Source organism: Acinonyx jubatus, chromosome B3 (assembly GCF_027475565.1).
Source record: "Acinonyx jubatus isolate Ajub_Pintada_27869175 chromosome B3, VMU_Ajub_asm_v1.0, whole genome shotgun sequence".
In the NCBI taxonomy this organism is placed as follows: Eukaryota; Metazoa; Chordata; class Mammalia; order Carnivora; family Felidae; genus Acinonyx; species Acinonyx jubatus.
The window spans coordinates 60033638-60048966 of NC_069386.1; the positions used below are offsets into that span (position 1 = coordinate 60033638).

Here is a 15329-nt window from a genome sequence, read left to right on the forward strand (position 1 = left end):
TAAGTCAGAACCTAGACAGAATGCCTGGATGAATACCCAGGGGAGACAAAATTGGCAGCTACAGTTTTGGAAGTCTATCATTGAATAATGCACCTTGTTTGTTTGTTTTCAGTCGTTCTTAAAAAAAGATTTAAAGGTTTTATTTTTTTAATTTTTTAAACGTTTATTTCTTATTAAGAGATAGAGAGAGACAGAGCATGAGCATGGGAGGGGCAGAGAGGGGAGGAGACACAGAATCCAAAGCAGGCTCCAGGCTCTGAGCTGTCAGCACAGAGCCCGACGCGGGGCTCGAACTCGCAAACCGTGAGATCACGACCTGAGCCGAAGTTGGGCACTTAACCGACTGAGCCACCCAGGTACCCCAAAAGGTTTTATTTTTTTAAAGTAATCTCTATACCAAACATTGGCCTTAACTCACAACCCCAAGATCAGGAGTTGTGCGCTCTACTGACTGAGCCAGCCAGGCACCCCATTTTTAAGCTCGTCTTTGAGAAGAGTACTTTGAGGAACTTTCATTGTCCTGAAGATTTATTTTCCCCTTGTCACAAGTGACATTTTTTTTCCTATGACATTAAAAATCTTTTTTTTTTTTCTAACGTAAGCAATAGAAGGAAAAAGACTCTGCCCACACATGCTCTTGCATGAGATCAGCTCCTTGAACCTAGGCTGGGCCAGTGTGCCCAGGAGCCACTGGGACGAGGCCATGCCATGATCTTCCACAAACAGGGACGAGGAGACGGCAGATCTCCCATCCTCCCCACCAACCCCTCCCCCCAGCTACTTGGAATCCCAGTTGTCTGTCTTTTTCCACGTTGACGGCTTGGCTCGAGACTCCTGGAGTAATCACCACTGGAAGTGGCAGCCCTTTCTGAGAACACAGGAAAAGGAGAACAAGGTGGAGCCTGGGACAAAAAATCCATCTGATGCACAGGATGCCTGTGCAGTGGGCTTGTTGGCTCTGAACTACAGTGAGGTGATGCTCTTCTAGAGTCTTCCTGTGGCCTCTTGTTCCTTTGAATTCTTGTTTTTGCAGATAACACCACCAAGTCCCTGGAGCTTATAGCTCTGAGAAAGCCTCTGATATGTCCAAAGTTTAACACAGCTGGTCAGCCTTGTGCCTGTGGGTGACTTGTTTTTGTACATCGTACCTCGGGATCCACTCAGACTCTTCAAGGTTGCTGGTTTTGTACCTCATCGCTTTCTTCTCACATTGTTCGTGTCAGATATTCTGTGTTCTGGTTGTTCTTAGTTCCCTCACTGCATAGGATTGTGCCTGCCTGCCCGGCAGTGTGACATAAGTGTATCTGAGTGTCACCACCCTCCAATGTAAAATTCCTGTGGGAAGTCAGCTTAGAGTGTCATATATTAACTCATGTATCTGACAGGTCCTACATAGGGTTGTAGGGGGGCTGTGTGGAAGCCCAGAGCAATGGGGCTGAGCCTGGTGTAAAAACAAAAGAGCCTCAGGCCAGGCGGGAGGAGCCCCAGGTTCCAAGCTCCGCACAGAGCGAGTCTGACCAGCAAGTCATTGCCTGCTCTAATCCACAGGTTCTTCATCTATAAAGACCCAGGGTTGAGCCAAATGATTCCTAAGAGAGTTTGGGGCCCCAGAGTTCTGAGTATGTGGATCGTGCGCCCTGAAGGAAATGTCAGCCTATCAGGAAAGAGGAGATAGGCCCACAAATAACACCAATCCCAGGTGCTCCCAAGAGAAGGGAAGTTGGGGAGTGGACAGAAAAAAAAAGAGGTCCTGGAGTGCTCAGGGAGGGAGGATTGCCCACAGGAGGAGATGTTGTGCAAAGTGACTTGACAGAGTAAGTAGGATAGAGAGTAGAGACCCTGAGACATGATTCCCTGCCAAACAGAGGGAATGAAATAAGGGAAGTGAGGGGCAGAAATTTCCCTGGAAGAGACTAATCAAGGAGGGAAGAGAGCCTATAGTAGTTGAGGAGCAAGAACCCAGAGGGCAAGGCAGAAGGGGGTGGCTTGTGGGGGGAATGGAAGTCATCCAGGAAGGACTGGGTTGTTGGTGAAGGCTGTCGGCTTAAAGTGGTGCTTTAGAAAAGGAATCTGATCTTGCAGGACAGATGGGGGAGAGGGAGGCTGGGAGGCAGCTGGGCAGAACTAAGTGGCCAGAGTCCACACGAGGTGTGATGAGGAGGCAGAAAAGTGAGGGACGGAGGTCAGAGCCAGATGGCCACCTGGATGAGGGCGAGGAGAAAGCTGGTCGGTCCCCAGACACTGGTTCTGCACCTACTATGTGCCAGGCACCATGTTAAATGCTAGGATATGGTGGTGACCCAGACGAACGAGGGCCCGTCTAACGTCCTGGGACAGTGACATGCCAACAAGAACATGACAGAATGTCAGCTACTGATAAGTGCTCTGAGTAGGTAATGGGGAGGTGGCAGGGCGACCAGACTGGAGAGGCTACTCTGTCAGGGTAGGGAAGTGCCATGTGACATGCAGATAACTGCGGGAGGGCCCTCCAAGCCATCCTGAGGTGGGAATAGCATTGGCCTATTGAAAAGGTGGTATAAAGGCCAGTGGAATCAGACACTCAAGCATTCATTACCTCATCCGTGTGCCAGAAATTGTTCCAAGCAAGTGCGAAGCATTAGTGAACAACAGAGACTAAAAGCCCTGCTTTCCCGCAGCATAACTCTACCAGGTAGACATAGGGAATATGAAGTCTTAAATACAATAAGTGAACTTTATATTATGGGAGAGCCATGGAAAGAGAACACAATTTTTTTTCTAAGTTTTTTGCTATTATAGATAATGCTGCAGTGGATATCTTCACACAAAAATCTTTTTCATGTATCTAGGGTTTTTCCTAAGGATAGATTTCAAAAAGTAAAACTATCCCCATTTTAAAGGCTTTTAACACAAAGTATCAAATTTCTTTTCAGTGAGGTTAGACCACCTGATTATATACAAAGGTGTTTATTTTACTACATATAAAGGTGTTTATTTTACTACACTATTTCACTAGTGTTGAGTATTATGAGCTCTTTCAGTGTTAATACATTATGTCTTTAATTGGTATTGCTTTCATAATGAAATTAAACACTGAATTTTGGCTGTTGATTATCTGTGGGAGAAAGTATCACTAAGCGAATTAACAATGTAAGCAAGCTATATAATACCTCTTCCTAGTTCTGCTCCTCTGCTGTAGAAGGCAAATATTTCTTTGTCAAATATATACCAAAGTATATTTAAGTATACTTGAAAAATAATGCATTAAAGTTCCGTCTGGTAGGGTTGCTACTTAGGAAGTTCTAGCTTCGATCACATCATGACTTGAAAGTAAGGGGGCGCCTGGGTGGCTCAGTCGATTAAGCTTCTGACTCTTGGTTCCAGCTCAGGTAATGATCTCACAGTTTTTGCACGTTTGAGCCCTGCATTGGGCTCTGCACTGCCAGCACAGAGAATCCGCTTGGGATTCTCTCTCTCTCTCTCTCTCTCTCTCTCTCTCTCTCTCTCTCCAACTTGTGCTGCTGTCTCTGTCTCTCTCAGAATAAATAAACTTTAAAAAAAAAAAAAAAGAAAAAAGAAACACCTGCTTTTCTTTTTTTTTACACCCACTTTTCTTTATAAACAATTTCATACTTTAGGGTTTTCACTGAAACCCCTATTATTCCAAAGTTAGTGGGGATTCCTGTGCTTCTATATAAACAAAACATCAGGAAGTGTTTAAGACTCTCCTTGGCGATGATGGCCTGACTTAAACACCTTTACATGTGAGTTACTGCCCCACTGAGGACCCATAGCTAAACTACAGCATCCCTTGGCCCCTCCACCCCTGCCTGAGCCCCATCCTCACCTCCCTGGTCCTGGAGCTGGAGGGCCCTCCCCCTGCCCATGCCTAGGAAGGCTGTGAGAAGGGGCAAGATTGCAGAGAGCCCCCCAACGTGGAACTCAACATCGGGTTTTCCCCCAAAAGGTAGTGCTACAGTTCTTGACTGCTTTGTCTATTTTATCGGTGTGTGTGACCTTTGCAGCCTATCTTGTAAGCCAGCCATTGCTGTTAACGTTGATTCTATGGGAAAGTGCCTGTCAAGTTTCAAACCACTACTTGAACATAACCCTTTTGTGAGAACTGTGTGTGCTGCAGGGAGCCTGGTGACACTGGCTGCTGTTCTTCTAAGCCCTGGCCCCTCTCCTCAGTCATCCTCCTTCCTCTGTCCCACAGATCTCAGATCTCCTGGCATATAGCTTCATCCAGGCCGTGGGACGTTGAAGTCTAAGTGGACTTGGGAGGGGTGTGCTCTGGACCTGAATTCTAGCTCTGCTGATGAATGACTTCAGACTTGAGATCCCAGAGGAGCTGTAAAACCTAAATTCCACATTCATGTGTGTATGTGAAATCCACACACTCTACGTACACTCTACAAGTGCTGGAGTTTCACAGAACGTGAGATGCTGTTGCTGACTTCCACCAGTATTTCTAAGATTTGTGAGGAATTTCACAAGAATTTATAAACATGAACATTTCTGTTCCTAAGCGTTTTTATTTATTAGTCTACTAGGTGCCTGAAAAAGTTCTGAAATTATTTTAAAAAATTAAATTTGAACATGTTCTGAAAAGTAGCTCCTTCTCTGTGCAGCTTTTTTCTAGGGAGAATGGGGAGAGCTGGCCCCTCATTGTTAGGGCAGCCCCAGGACCATGCCAGAAGACAGCTGGGAGAGCTCTTATCTCTCACTTTTGAGGAGATACAAGATGGTGCTGCCTGTGGCCAGTGCCACCCTGTGCATGAGGGCCCTGAACCCCCCTTGTGCTCCTCATCTCTGAGCAAACCACCAGCTCAAACCCAGGTTTAAACATTATCTGGAGATGGGGCGTCTGGGTGGCTCAGTCGGCTAAGCGTCTGACTTTGGCTCAGGTCATGATCTCGCAGTTCTTGAGTTCGAGCCCCACATCAGGCTCTGTGCTGACAGCTCAGAGCCTGGAGCCTGCTTCAGATTCTGTGTTCTCCCTCTCTCTGTCCCTCCCCCGCTCATGCTGTGTTTCTCTCTCTCTCAGAAATAAACAAACATTAAAAAAAATTTAAACAAGAGGCGCCTGGGTGGCTCAGTTGGTTAAGTATCTGACTTCGGCTCAGGTCATGATCTTGTGATTTGTGGGTTCGAGCCCCACATCAGGCTCTGTGCTGACAGCTCAGAGCCTGGAGCCTGCTCCAGATTCTGTGTCTCCCTCTCTCTCTGCCCCTCCCCTGCTCATGCTCTGTGTCTCTCTGTCTCTCAATAACAAATAAATGTTAAAAAAAATTTTTTTTTTAATTAAACATTATCTGGAGACAGCACAAGACCTGGGGTCCACCTGCCTGCATTCCATTTCCACTGAAACACTTAGTTGTGTGACTTTAGGCAAGTTGCTTAGCCTTTCTGATGCCCCAGTTTTCCCAACTGTAAAATGTGCCCACCTCAGAGTGTTATGGGGATCACAACACTCAGAACAACTGAACAACTGTGCGTGTGGAGGGCCTTTGTACTCTACATAAATAGTGAGTATTTGGTAAATGCTGTGCTATTATCCGATTGTTTTTTCACATTTCCTCAAAATGTAGGGGACATATTTAAATGTTATCTATTCTGGTGCTCCACAACTTCACAGAAAGATAGAAACTTTGGATGACATTGAAACTAGCAATGAGATCAATTAGATGTTTAGAATATAGCTTGCTAAGATCGCTAAGCAATTTCAATTTTGTTGACATAAAAAACGTAAGTCTCAGGGGTGGCCTAATTTCTTATTCTTAGAAAGATGGCAAAATTGTGTTGGACAGTTGGTAATGCAGTTCCTTCTATCCCTGGAAATAAAATCACAGGTTCTGGGCCAAAATTTGATCAGTCAGGACATTTATTCTTAATTTTACTTTTTAAAGTTCATTTGTTTATTTTGAGACAGAGAGAAAGCATGAGCAGAAGAGGGGCTGAGAGAGAGAGAATCCTAAGCAGGCTTCGCATTGTCAGCGCAGAGCCCAACAAGGGGCTCGAAACCCATGAACAATAAGATCATGACCTGAGCTGAAACCAAGAGTCAGATGGTTAACCGACTAAGCCACCCAGGCACCCCTAGGACTAGGGGCCTAAATGCCTAGGCACTCCAGGCTAGAACCAAATAGATTGTTGGCTGCAGGATTGGGGAGCTGGAGAAAGTTGTGCAGGGTGACGGATCATCTCCCTGGAGGGGCTGGGACATGGCTCTGCCCTAATCACCTCAAACAGGGATTCTTCGCCACCACTCCCCCCCCGCCCCAGAATTTTTGACAGTCACTGTGGAGTGTTCTCTGAAGCTGTTGCATTTCCACCTGTTGCTTGGGAATGAGGGAAATGTATTCCAAAATACCCTTTTCTTCATGTTCCTCTTGGTTGCAAAGGAAGGAGGGAGTAGTGTTTGCTCACCTCCCTGCCTTAACTACTCTTTAGTGTGTTCCTTCCTCGTGGAAAGGAAATCTTGGTCGCAAGGGAGGCAGGGAGGGGCTCTGAGTGGCTTCAGCTGAATGAAGTGCTGGTGGTGGAGGGGAGCTGTGTTAGGGCTCAAGCATTTCCCACAGAAAGCAGACTTTCCCCACCACTCTACTTCTGGCTACCTTGCCACAACCCCAGCCAAATCACTGAGCCAGTCTTTGGCCTGTATCACATGGGTTGGTCTTCTCAGCCCCCTAAAATAAGAGCCCTCAATGATGTTTGCTAGGCCCACTGTGTGCAGTTGTACAGGTTAAGCCACGTGAAGGCACTTGGGCAGAGGGGCATGTGGGGGCAGGGGTGGAATCCAGCTAGCTTGCCAAGCTGTAAATCCTAGTGCAGGGCTGGGTCTACCTGGAGGAAGGAGCATCTTTTTCCAATTCGCACATAAGGCTAGTAATGGCCCTGGCAGTATTTAATCTGAACCCCTGCCCCCTGCCTCCTTCAACCCCATCGCCCATAGCAGCTTCTGTTGCTGCTGAATTCTTTGGAGATCATCTTCCATGGCCATGACCTCCAGGAACCCAAGGGAGCTGTAAAATGCACAAGGGGGGATGTGATGGCTACATTGATTGCTAGTGACAAAGAGGGAGAGGGTTCATTATTTCATTCACTACACTGAGTGCCCTCTGTGGGCAGGTGCAGTGCTGGGTGCTGGGAATAGGCATCTAGCCATAGACACGGGCCAGCCTGCAAGGGCCCACAAACAGTGAAGTCCAGTGCCCCTGGTAAACACTATGATGGCTGCAGGCACAGGGTGCCCTGGGCCCACAGAGGTGTGCCCAACACACTGGAAGGACAGGAACACTTCCCAAATGGAGTTGGTCCTGAGCAGACTCTAGCAGGATGCAACGGGAGCTGTCTGGGTACACTTCCCTGGGGTGGTGCCTATGGTGCCCATGGAACCTGAAACGGGAATTGTGCTAAGGAAAGGTACATTTTCAGAAGCTCCTGGAAGTCTACAAGATGTCTGACCTGTTACAAAGCCTCTTATAGGGGTGGGGGGAGACTTAGGTTGTAGATTTTAAGCTTTGAAAATTTGTCATTAGTAAAAGAGTAAAATGCCAGTCATTCTCCTTTTCTTGGGGTCTATATTCCTAGGGCTTTAAATGATTATGTTAAAAATTGGTAGCCCCAGGAAGCTTCCTGGCCTCTTGCTTTGTGACAACATGCCAAGTTTCTTTTCTTTTTCCCTCCCAGATACTTACTGGAGCAAGATTTCCCAGGCATGAGGATTGGCCCAGAGCCCACCACCGATTCCTTCATTGCTGTGATGTATGGGGAGACTGAGGGCAGCACCCCAGGCAACGCTTTAGTCGTGGACCCCAAAAAGCCCTTCCGAAAGCTTAGTCGCTTTGGAAATGCTTTCCTGAATCGGTAAGGACCAGCAAACTGCTATCTTTGGTCAACCTTTGTTTAAACCCTTTCTTTGAATTCTTGCCAATTACATATAAAGGTTCAAAAACAGAATGGAGCATGTCTGTTCTAGAACAGAGAAGCTATAGAGAATATGCTTATTGTATTCAAATATTTGAAAGATTATCATAGAAAATGATCATTTATTACCCATTCTGGGTAGCTTCAGAGGACAGAGCTAATCCCCAGGATTAGACATTATAAGGCTGCACAGTATAAGGAATAAATTTCTAATAGTTTCAGCTGCACAGAAATGGATCCAATTGCCTTGTGAGGAAGTGATCTCCCCATCACTGACAATGTTAAGCGGTTGCTGCGTGGCCACCTCTCAGGCATGGTATGCTGGGGCGTCCTGCACAGAGAACCTAACCCAGATGACCCCTGGGTTTCGCCTGACCCCCACATTCAGCCTGTTGATTATTCCAGGACAGGTCACCTTGACTGCCTGGCTGCCCCTTAGGCTTCTCACTCCCTCACTCTGAGCTGCTTCCTTACTCGTTAAGGCAAGGGCAGGGGAAATAGAGGCAAAACCACATGAAAAGTTCATTTTGTTACTTGCTCATGATATTACAGATGTGAAGTCATGGGACACCTCAGATTATGTCTTAACTGGAGATGAGCTTTATTTATACCACCCTGTACCCTTCTCCAGATCTCCCAGTGATACAGAGGGATGTGGAGGCAAGCAGGTGTCCTGGAAGCAGCTGTGCGCTCTTGGACATGACCTGCTCTTCTCTCCCTCTCCTTCCTTCTCTTTGTCACTCCTAGCTTTTTTTTTTAAACCTTTTCCCTTTCTTCTCTCCTGCCATACCCCTCACCTCTCCCTTCCCCTCTTTTATGAGTCTCCTGCCTTAGACCGGTTACTCTGGGGGAGTGGGCTTGTGGGGGTGCCAAGCCAGGGAGGGGTCATCTCAACCCCTTTAGGAAGAGCTGACAGACAAAAGTCCTGAACTATACTTCTTTTTAGATGGTTTAGAAAATAAGAATAAAGGCTTCTAGCCAACTGCTATCCTCCCAGAGGCTGAGGCACCCATCACCCAGCTCCAGGAGGCACCATTCACAAGGACGAGGGGATAAATTTGTGCCCAGGCACAAAGAGCCCAGGTGGCTCTGCCAGGGGCAGCCCAGGTGCCTCTGGGAAAAACTGGGCTCTACTGGCTTTCTTATGCTCTTATCACAAATTAAAGGAGGCATCCAAATGGCAGCCAGGGAGCATGGCAGTGGGATAAATAGAAATGCACAGATGATGTAGATGGGCTCACAGAGAAATTCCATCTTACTGCTGACAGTGGTTTATAGAATACTGTCCAGATGATTTTTTCTACCTGCAGGATGCTCTGGGAGGGACTTCCTCCTCATCTCCAGAACAGGCTTGGTTGCCACCAGAGCCTCTCCTGGGGGAGAAGTAGGGGTTAGAACCCAGGTGGGAGAACACCAGAGGGTCTCCTGAGACAATTGAGGGGAGGTGGGGCAAGAAGCTCCCCAATCAGGGCCTCCCGGGGCATCCTGGTCAGAGAGCAGGCTACAGCCAGGCCTCCTGTCTCAAGACTGGCCCCAGATGCTTCCAGAGGCCTGGAAAGTGCAGGGCACAAGGTCCTTCTCCATGGAAGATTGCCTGGGATCCTGTGGTTCCATTCCCACTGCCTTTAGTCTTACTCTCTTTTTGCCCAACAAAGGCTTAAAAAAGAAATAAGCTGCCACTTTTTTCAAATTACTATTTTATGGAATCCATATTCACAAAGGAAAACCCTGGAAGAATGGCTGTTGGCTTGTTTTCTTTTGGCAGATGATTTACTTTCCCAACAAATTTATCTTTTTTGAAGTCCTAAACCTACAGCAGATATCTGAGTATGGAAAAGAAGCACTTAAGAAAATTTGGGGGGATGCCTGGATGGCTCAGTCATTTAAGGGTCTGACTTTTGATTTTGGCTCAGGTCATGATCTCATGGATCATGAGATCAAGCCCTACATCAGGCTCTGTGCTGACAGTGTGGAGCCTCCTTGGGATTCTCTCTCTCCCTTTCTCTTGCCCCCAGCCAACTTGTGCTCTCTCTCTCTCTCAAAATAAATAAACTTTTTTTTTTTTAAAAGAAAATTTTGAATGGCAAGGTCCATTATCTGAGATTTAAAACTTGCTGAAAATAATCCATGACTTATATAATCAAGTGTTAATTAAATTGAGAATACATAGAAAACTACTAGCAAATAATATATGGCATTTACTGGGTATCAGATATGGTACTTTACTTGTATATTAGCTGTAAATCGTCACCATAACTCTGTGACATGCATGCTGCTGTTATCCCCAATGGAGACAGGGAGAATTGGTGCCTAGAAGTTCATCTAACTTCCACAGGGTCACTCAGCTGATATGCGGCCGTGCTGGGATTGGAGCTCAGGCCATATGGCCCAGAGTCCCAACTAGTGACCACCGAACTGCCGAATGGCATGACATTTGGACTGAGAATCACTGCCTGCTGCTCCCTAACTTTTAAGGCTGTCCCTCATATAACCCACTAACCATAATGATAAAGGTGATGACTATGTCCCAAATTAGAGATAATGGATTTCGTATACACTACTTTTCCTGCGTTAATAAAACAGTGCTACCATGGCTGTTTTACAAATGAGAAAACTGAAAGCAAAGAAGTAAAATGACTTACCCAAGAAAAGGCAGAGGCAAGATTAGAATTCAGTTTCCTCTTTGCTCCTACCACCCTCCACCTCGTGAAGCCCTGGCAAAGAAGTTTCTGTTCTAGCCATGCTGGTGGCCAGGCATATGTGAGGCTCACATGTAAGGGATGTACCTCATCGCACTTAAGAGTAAACAGTATGACTAACACATAGCCACGCAATAGTGCTGTTGTTTCCCCCAGGCTTATGTAAGAAAAAATCAATTTGGGGCACCTGGGTGGCTCAATCTGTTAAGCCTCCAACTCTTGATTTTGACTCAGGTCATGATCTCTGGGTTTATGAGATTGAGCCCCACACTGGGCTCTGTGCTGCTAGCACAGAGCCTGCTTGGGACTCTCACTCTCTCTCTCTCTCTCTCTCTCTCTCTCTCTTCCTCCCCCTCCCTCCCTCAAACTAAATAAACATTTTTTTAAATCAATTAGCACAGGGCGCTCAAATGTATGTATGTAATTACAGCATCCCTATGGGAACACCAGCAAAGCTAGCTGTAAAGGCAGGCAAACTTCTTTTTACACAGCATACTTTCTGGGAACGAGGTCAAAATAACTGTACTTAGTAGGAATGGGAATTGGTTGTCCACAGGGGAGAATTTTTTCCCTGGACCCACCAAGCAACCACCATCACCCACGGGATAGGTCTCATTACGGGGCATTGGCTTGAGGATCTGCCCCCAAGGGCATCTTTAAAAGAGGTTAGTTAGCACTTCACAAGGTGACACCAGCCTCAAAGCATTAAGCAAACCAGTGCAGCCTGCGTTTCAACATGTAAGGCTGGTTTCTAAGAAAGCAACAGAGGGGCTACGTACACTTTTGAGAAAAGAAGACAAATTCCCAGAAGGCAGCTTCAAATTATAGAAATTCCATACTCAAACAGTAAAAGGAGTTGAGTCTAGAACAACAAGAGTTCTATGGAAACAACTTAAAAAAAAAAAAGAGACAGAGCGTGAGCAGGGGAGGGGCAGAGAGAAGGGGAGACACAGTATCCGAAGCAGGCTCCAGGCTCCAAGCTGTCAGCACAGAGCCCGATGTGGGGCTCGAACTCACGAACTGTGAGATCATGACCTGAGCCCAAGTCGGATGTTCAACCGACTGAGCCACCCAAGGCGCCCCTGAAAACAACTGCAATGCAACATTCTGAAACTCCGCCATGCTACCTTACTTTTCCGAGAGGGATTCCACAGTCAGGCCTGTCGTGGAGCTGCTCCATGGGAATGGCTCCACAGCCTGTTATCAGGAGGCAGTTCTAGCTCACACAGGAGCAGATGGACAACCAGCCCCACCCGAGGGCACGAGTCCTGGGAGGCTCCAGGGTATTTTGGTCAGTTCTAGAAGTGTCACATTTGGCATCTGACATTTCCCCCCAACCAGTCTGCTTTTGAATTGGATGTTATGTTTTTCCGTTAATCTACTTTTCTAAACAGGGTGGTTTGCGTTTTTTTTGTTTTGTTGTTTGTTTGTTTGTTTTTAGTCCAGATAGCTGCAGACATTGTTTTTCGTTTAGGATCTAGTTTAGTGTTAATTGTAAATTGTAATCATCCAGGGGCGCCTGGGTAGCGCAGTCGGTTAAGCGTCCGACTTCAGCCAGGTCACGATCTCGCGGTCCGGGAGTTCGAGCCCTGCGTCAGGCTCTGGGCTGATGGCTCGGAGCCTGGAGCCTGTTTCCGATTCTGTGTCTCCCTCTCTCTCTGCCCCTCCCCCGTTCATGCTCTGTCTCTCTCTGTCCCAAAAATAAATAAACGTTGAAAAAAAAAATTTTTTTTAAATAAATTGTAATCATCCACAGGCCGCCTGGGTGGCTCAGTAGTTTAAGTGTCCAATTGTTGGTTTCGGCTCAGGTCATGATCCCAGATCAAGCCCCACATAGGGCTCTGTGCTGATAGCACAGAGCCTGCTTCGGAGTCTCTCTGTCTCTCTCTCTCTGTCTCTCTCTCTCTCTCTCTCTCTCTGCTCTTTCCCTGCTCATGCTCTCTCTTTCTCAAAATAAATAAACTTAAAAAAATAATTGTAGTTATCCACAGAAGAAATTCTTAATCTCATTTACTTCCTCATTACCTCTGTTTCCTTTTGAAAAGTAACTTTTATCAGTGGCCCTAGGGATTTTGAGCTAAAGGAATCTGAAGGGTACTTCTGTGCACCCGTCCATTTAGCCAGTCCTGATGACGGTAGTGATAAAAACAAAAACCCCACTATCTCACATTTGCATGATGATTTAGCAATAATAGAATACTTATGTGTAATTTTGGACTTATATTGTATTTTTTGCCTCTCTGTAATTAAATGAGACTTTAGCAGTGGAGGTTTTGGTTTTGTTTTGTTTTGTTTTTTAAATATATGAATGTTACATAGTCACTTAGTCCCATTGGGAGTTTTTTTTAACAGATGTAGTTCAAGTATACAGCATCAGCCCAGATACAAGCTGGCTCTGTCAGCTAATTTAGCCTCAGAGATTAAGGAAAATAGACTTTTGCCAAGAATCACCAGCAAATTTGTTGTTGTTTCTTTTTAAATCTGAGTGATTAACTGGCTTTGTTTGTTTACTTCTTTGTTTTATGGCATGCTTATCCATAATAATCCCCCTGAAGCACTTCCCATTAATCTTTAACCTCAAGATTTGTGGTAGCTGCCAGGTCATTAACCGTAGTTCTTCATTGGCAGCTGCCTGTACGGCCTGGTCCTGACATTCCAGAAAACCAGTCTTTGTCCCTGGACTCAGGCAGACTTTCCCAGCACTGATGCATTGCACCTGGCATTCCCTGCTGTGGGAGTCAGGAAAGAGAGGCTTGGTTTAAAAAAGTTTCCATCCTTAGGTTGGACCACATGAAATTGCCAATATTCCACCATCTTTTACTTGTAAAAGATGTAAGTAATTCTGTAACAGTGGTAATTCTGTAAGATTCAATCTAAGAGGTAACTGTGGGCTTTTTATAGTCTGGATGTGAAATTCTTCCTGGGCAGTGGAAGGTTAGATCAGCTGTTTGTGATAGGACCATGTAACAAGAACTATGATATTTTAATGTAACAATTATCATGGGTTGGTTGTCTAAGTCTTTTCGTGTCTGGTGTGCTGTTTACTACTGTTTACTGGTGTGCCTTACTCTAATCAGTGAGTGAGCTGCGGTTGAAGAAGATGCTTTGAAACTGCACAATACTCTCTCCATTGTCAGCATCCATTTATTTGAACCTGATGACAACCTGGGAGTTGTCGGGCTGGTAGAATTGCTCAGACACCAGAGCTTACAACATGAGTAAGCAAGGGCTTCTGCTTCCAGGCCCTCCAGCAGTGGGCCCAGAGCAAGTCACAAGGGAGCCTCGGGTGGGGAGTTCCAGGGCTACAGCACGTCACTCCCTTGTTTTGGAATGTCGCCCTCTATGATAAGGCACAGAGCAGTGGCTCAAATGCACGAAATGCTGGTAGCAGCCTAGTAGTCGAAAACCTGGGCCTGAGTCCAAACTAGTGGGTTAGATACCAGTTCCATCCCTTACAGCCATGTGACTTAGCATGTGCCCCAGTCTCCTCCTGCATAAATGGCAGTGCACAGCCCCTATGTCTCAGGTTGTGGCAAGGATTAAGTGAGTTAATGTCTACAGAAAGTATCTAGAGCATTGCCTGATACATAGTGAGTGGGCAGTAAATGTTTGTGCCATTTTATTATTACTGTGACTGCTAGATATCACTATATTGCTTGGAAACCAAAAGCAGCATTAGGGCACTGCCCGGTTCTTTTTAAATATTGATCATCAAATTGGAATGCTAGCATTTAGAGGCAACTTAAAAAATCTCTGATCCTCTCACTTCCTTGTCTTACTAGGCAGCAAGACCTGCCCAGACTATTCCTTTATCCAGCCCCCTTTCTGCTACCCCTGAGCCTTTGGGGTGTGGGAGTGGCAGGGAATGGGGGTCAAGCACAGGGTTTGGGCTCATCCTCCCCTCCTCTTATCAGAACAAGATGCATCAGGTCAGCCCTGAATGAGGAAACACTCCGTAACGGCTTCTGTGAGGCTCCTGGGCTTAGCCAGCACATGTCTGCGTCTTTTGTGTGAAATGTAGAAAGCAAGGCACAGGTACATTTATGTTAGTCACTCTGGCAAGGGTAGGAAATCTGTCTTGGGATAGCAAATCTGTGATTGGGAACATTTCAGCACACAAACGTAAGCAAGAAAGGCCTGACCGAGGGCTGACGAGAAGACACCCAGTAAATAACCTTGTCTTTTACCTTGCTTTCTTAAAGCTTAAAAGTTAGACAGGATTGTTGTAACAGTGTTCCATTAGGGTTTTTTCTGGTTACAATACAATTATTTAAGAAAATATGTGTGGTTCCAACCCCAGTGTATGAGGCCTGCCCCCACATGGGGGTCTGAAAGCTGACTTCTGCTCTGTGTTCCCCCCTACCTCCCCACCCCTGCCCCCCACCCCCACCACCATCACCCCAGTCCTTCCCCCTCCCCCTCCCCCACGAGGCTTCCTTGCTTTCTTTCATGGAGTGTAGTCTGCTTTTACACACATAACCCAACCATGCCCTCTCAGGATGCTCCTGGAGAGCTCCCTGCTCCTCTCCCCCCCCCCCATCTTCTCCCCCCTCTCCCCTGCCCCTCTCCTTCCTCCCTCCTCTTCCCCCTCCTCCCTTTTTCTGCAATTACCCCTGTGGGCCACTCAGCCTGCTGTCTTGTTTATTGTGTGGTAATGTCACCACATCTGACCACATCTTGGTTTGTGGCTCACAGATTTTGTCTCTGCTGTTGAGTCAGGAG

The 15329-nt window shown here is 46.4% G+C and overlaps 1 protein-coding gene across 1 annotated transcript in view; it reads left to right on the forward strand.

Moving 5' to 3' along the window:
* The window catches only part of EHD4 (EH domain containing 4), an 84570-nt gene that overhangs the window by 13312 nt on the left and 55929 nt on the right, over window positions 1–15329 (forward strand). Inside the window, exon 2 of the mRNA XM_015064896.3 lies at window positions 7672–7848. Within this exon, the coding sequence (XP_014920382.2) occupies window positions 7672–7848 (177 nt within the window). The remainder of the gene's footprint in view (window positions 1–7671; window positions 7849–15329) is intronic.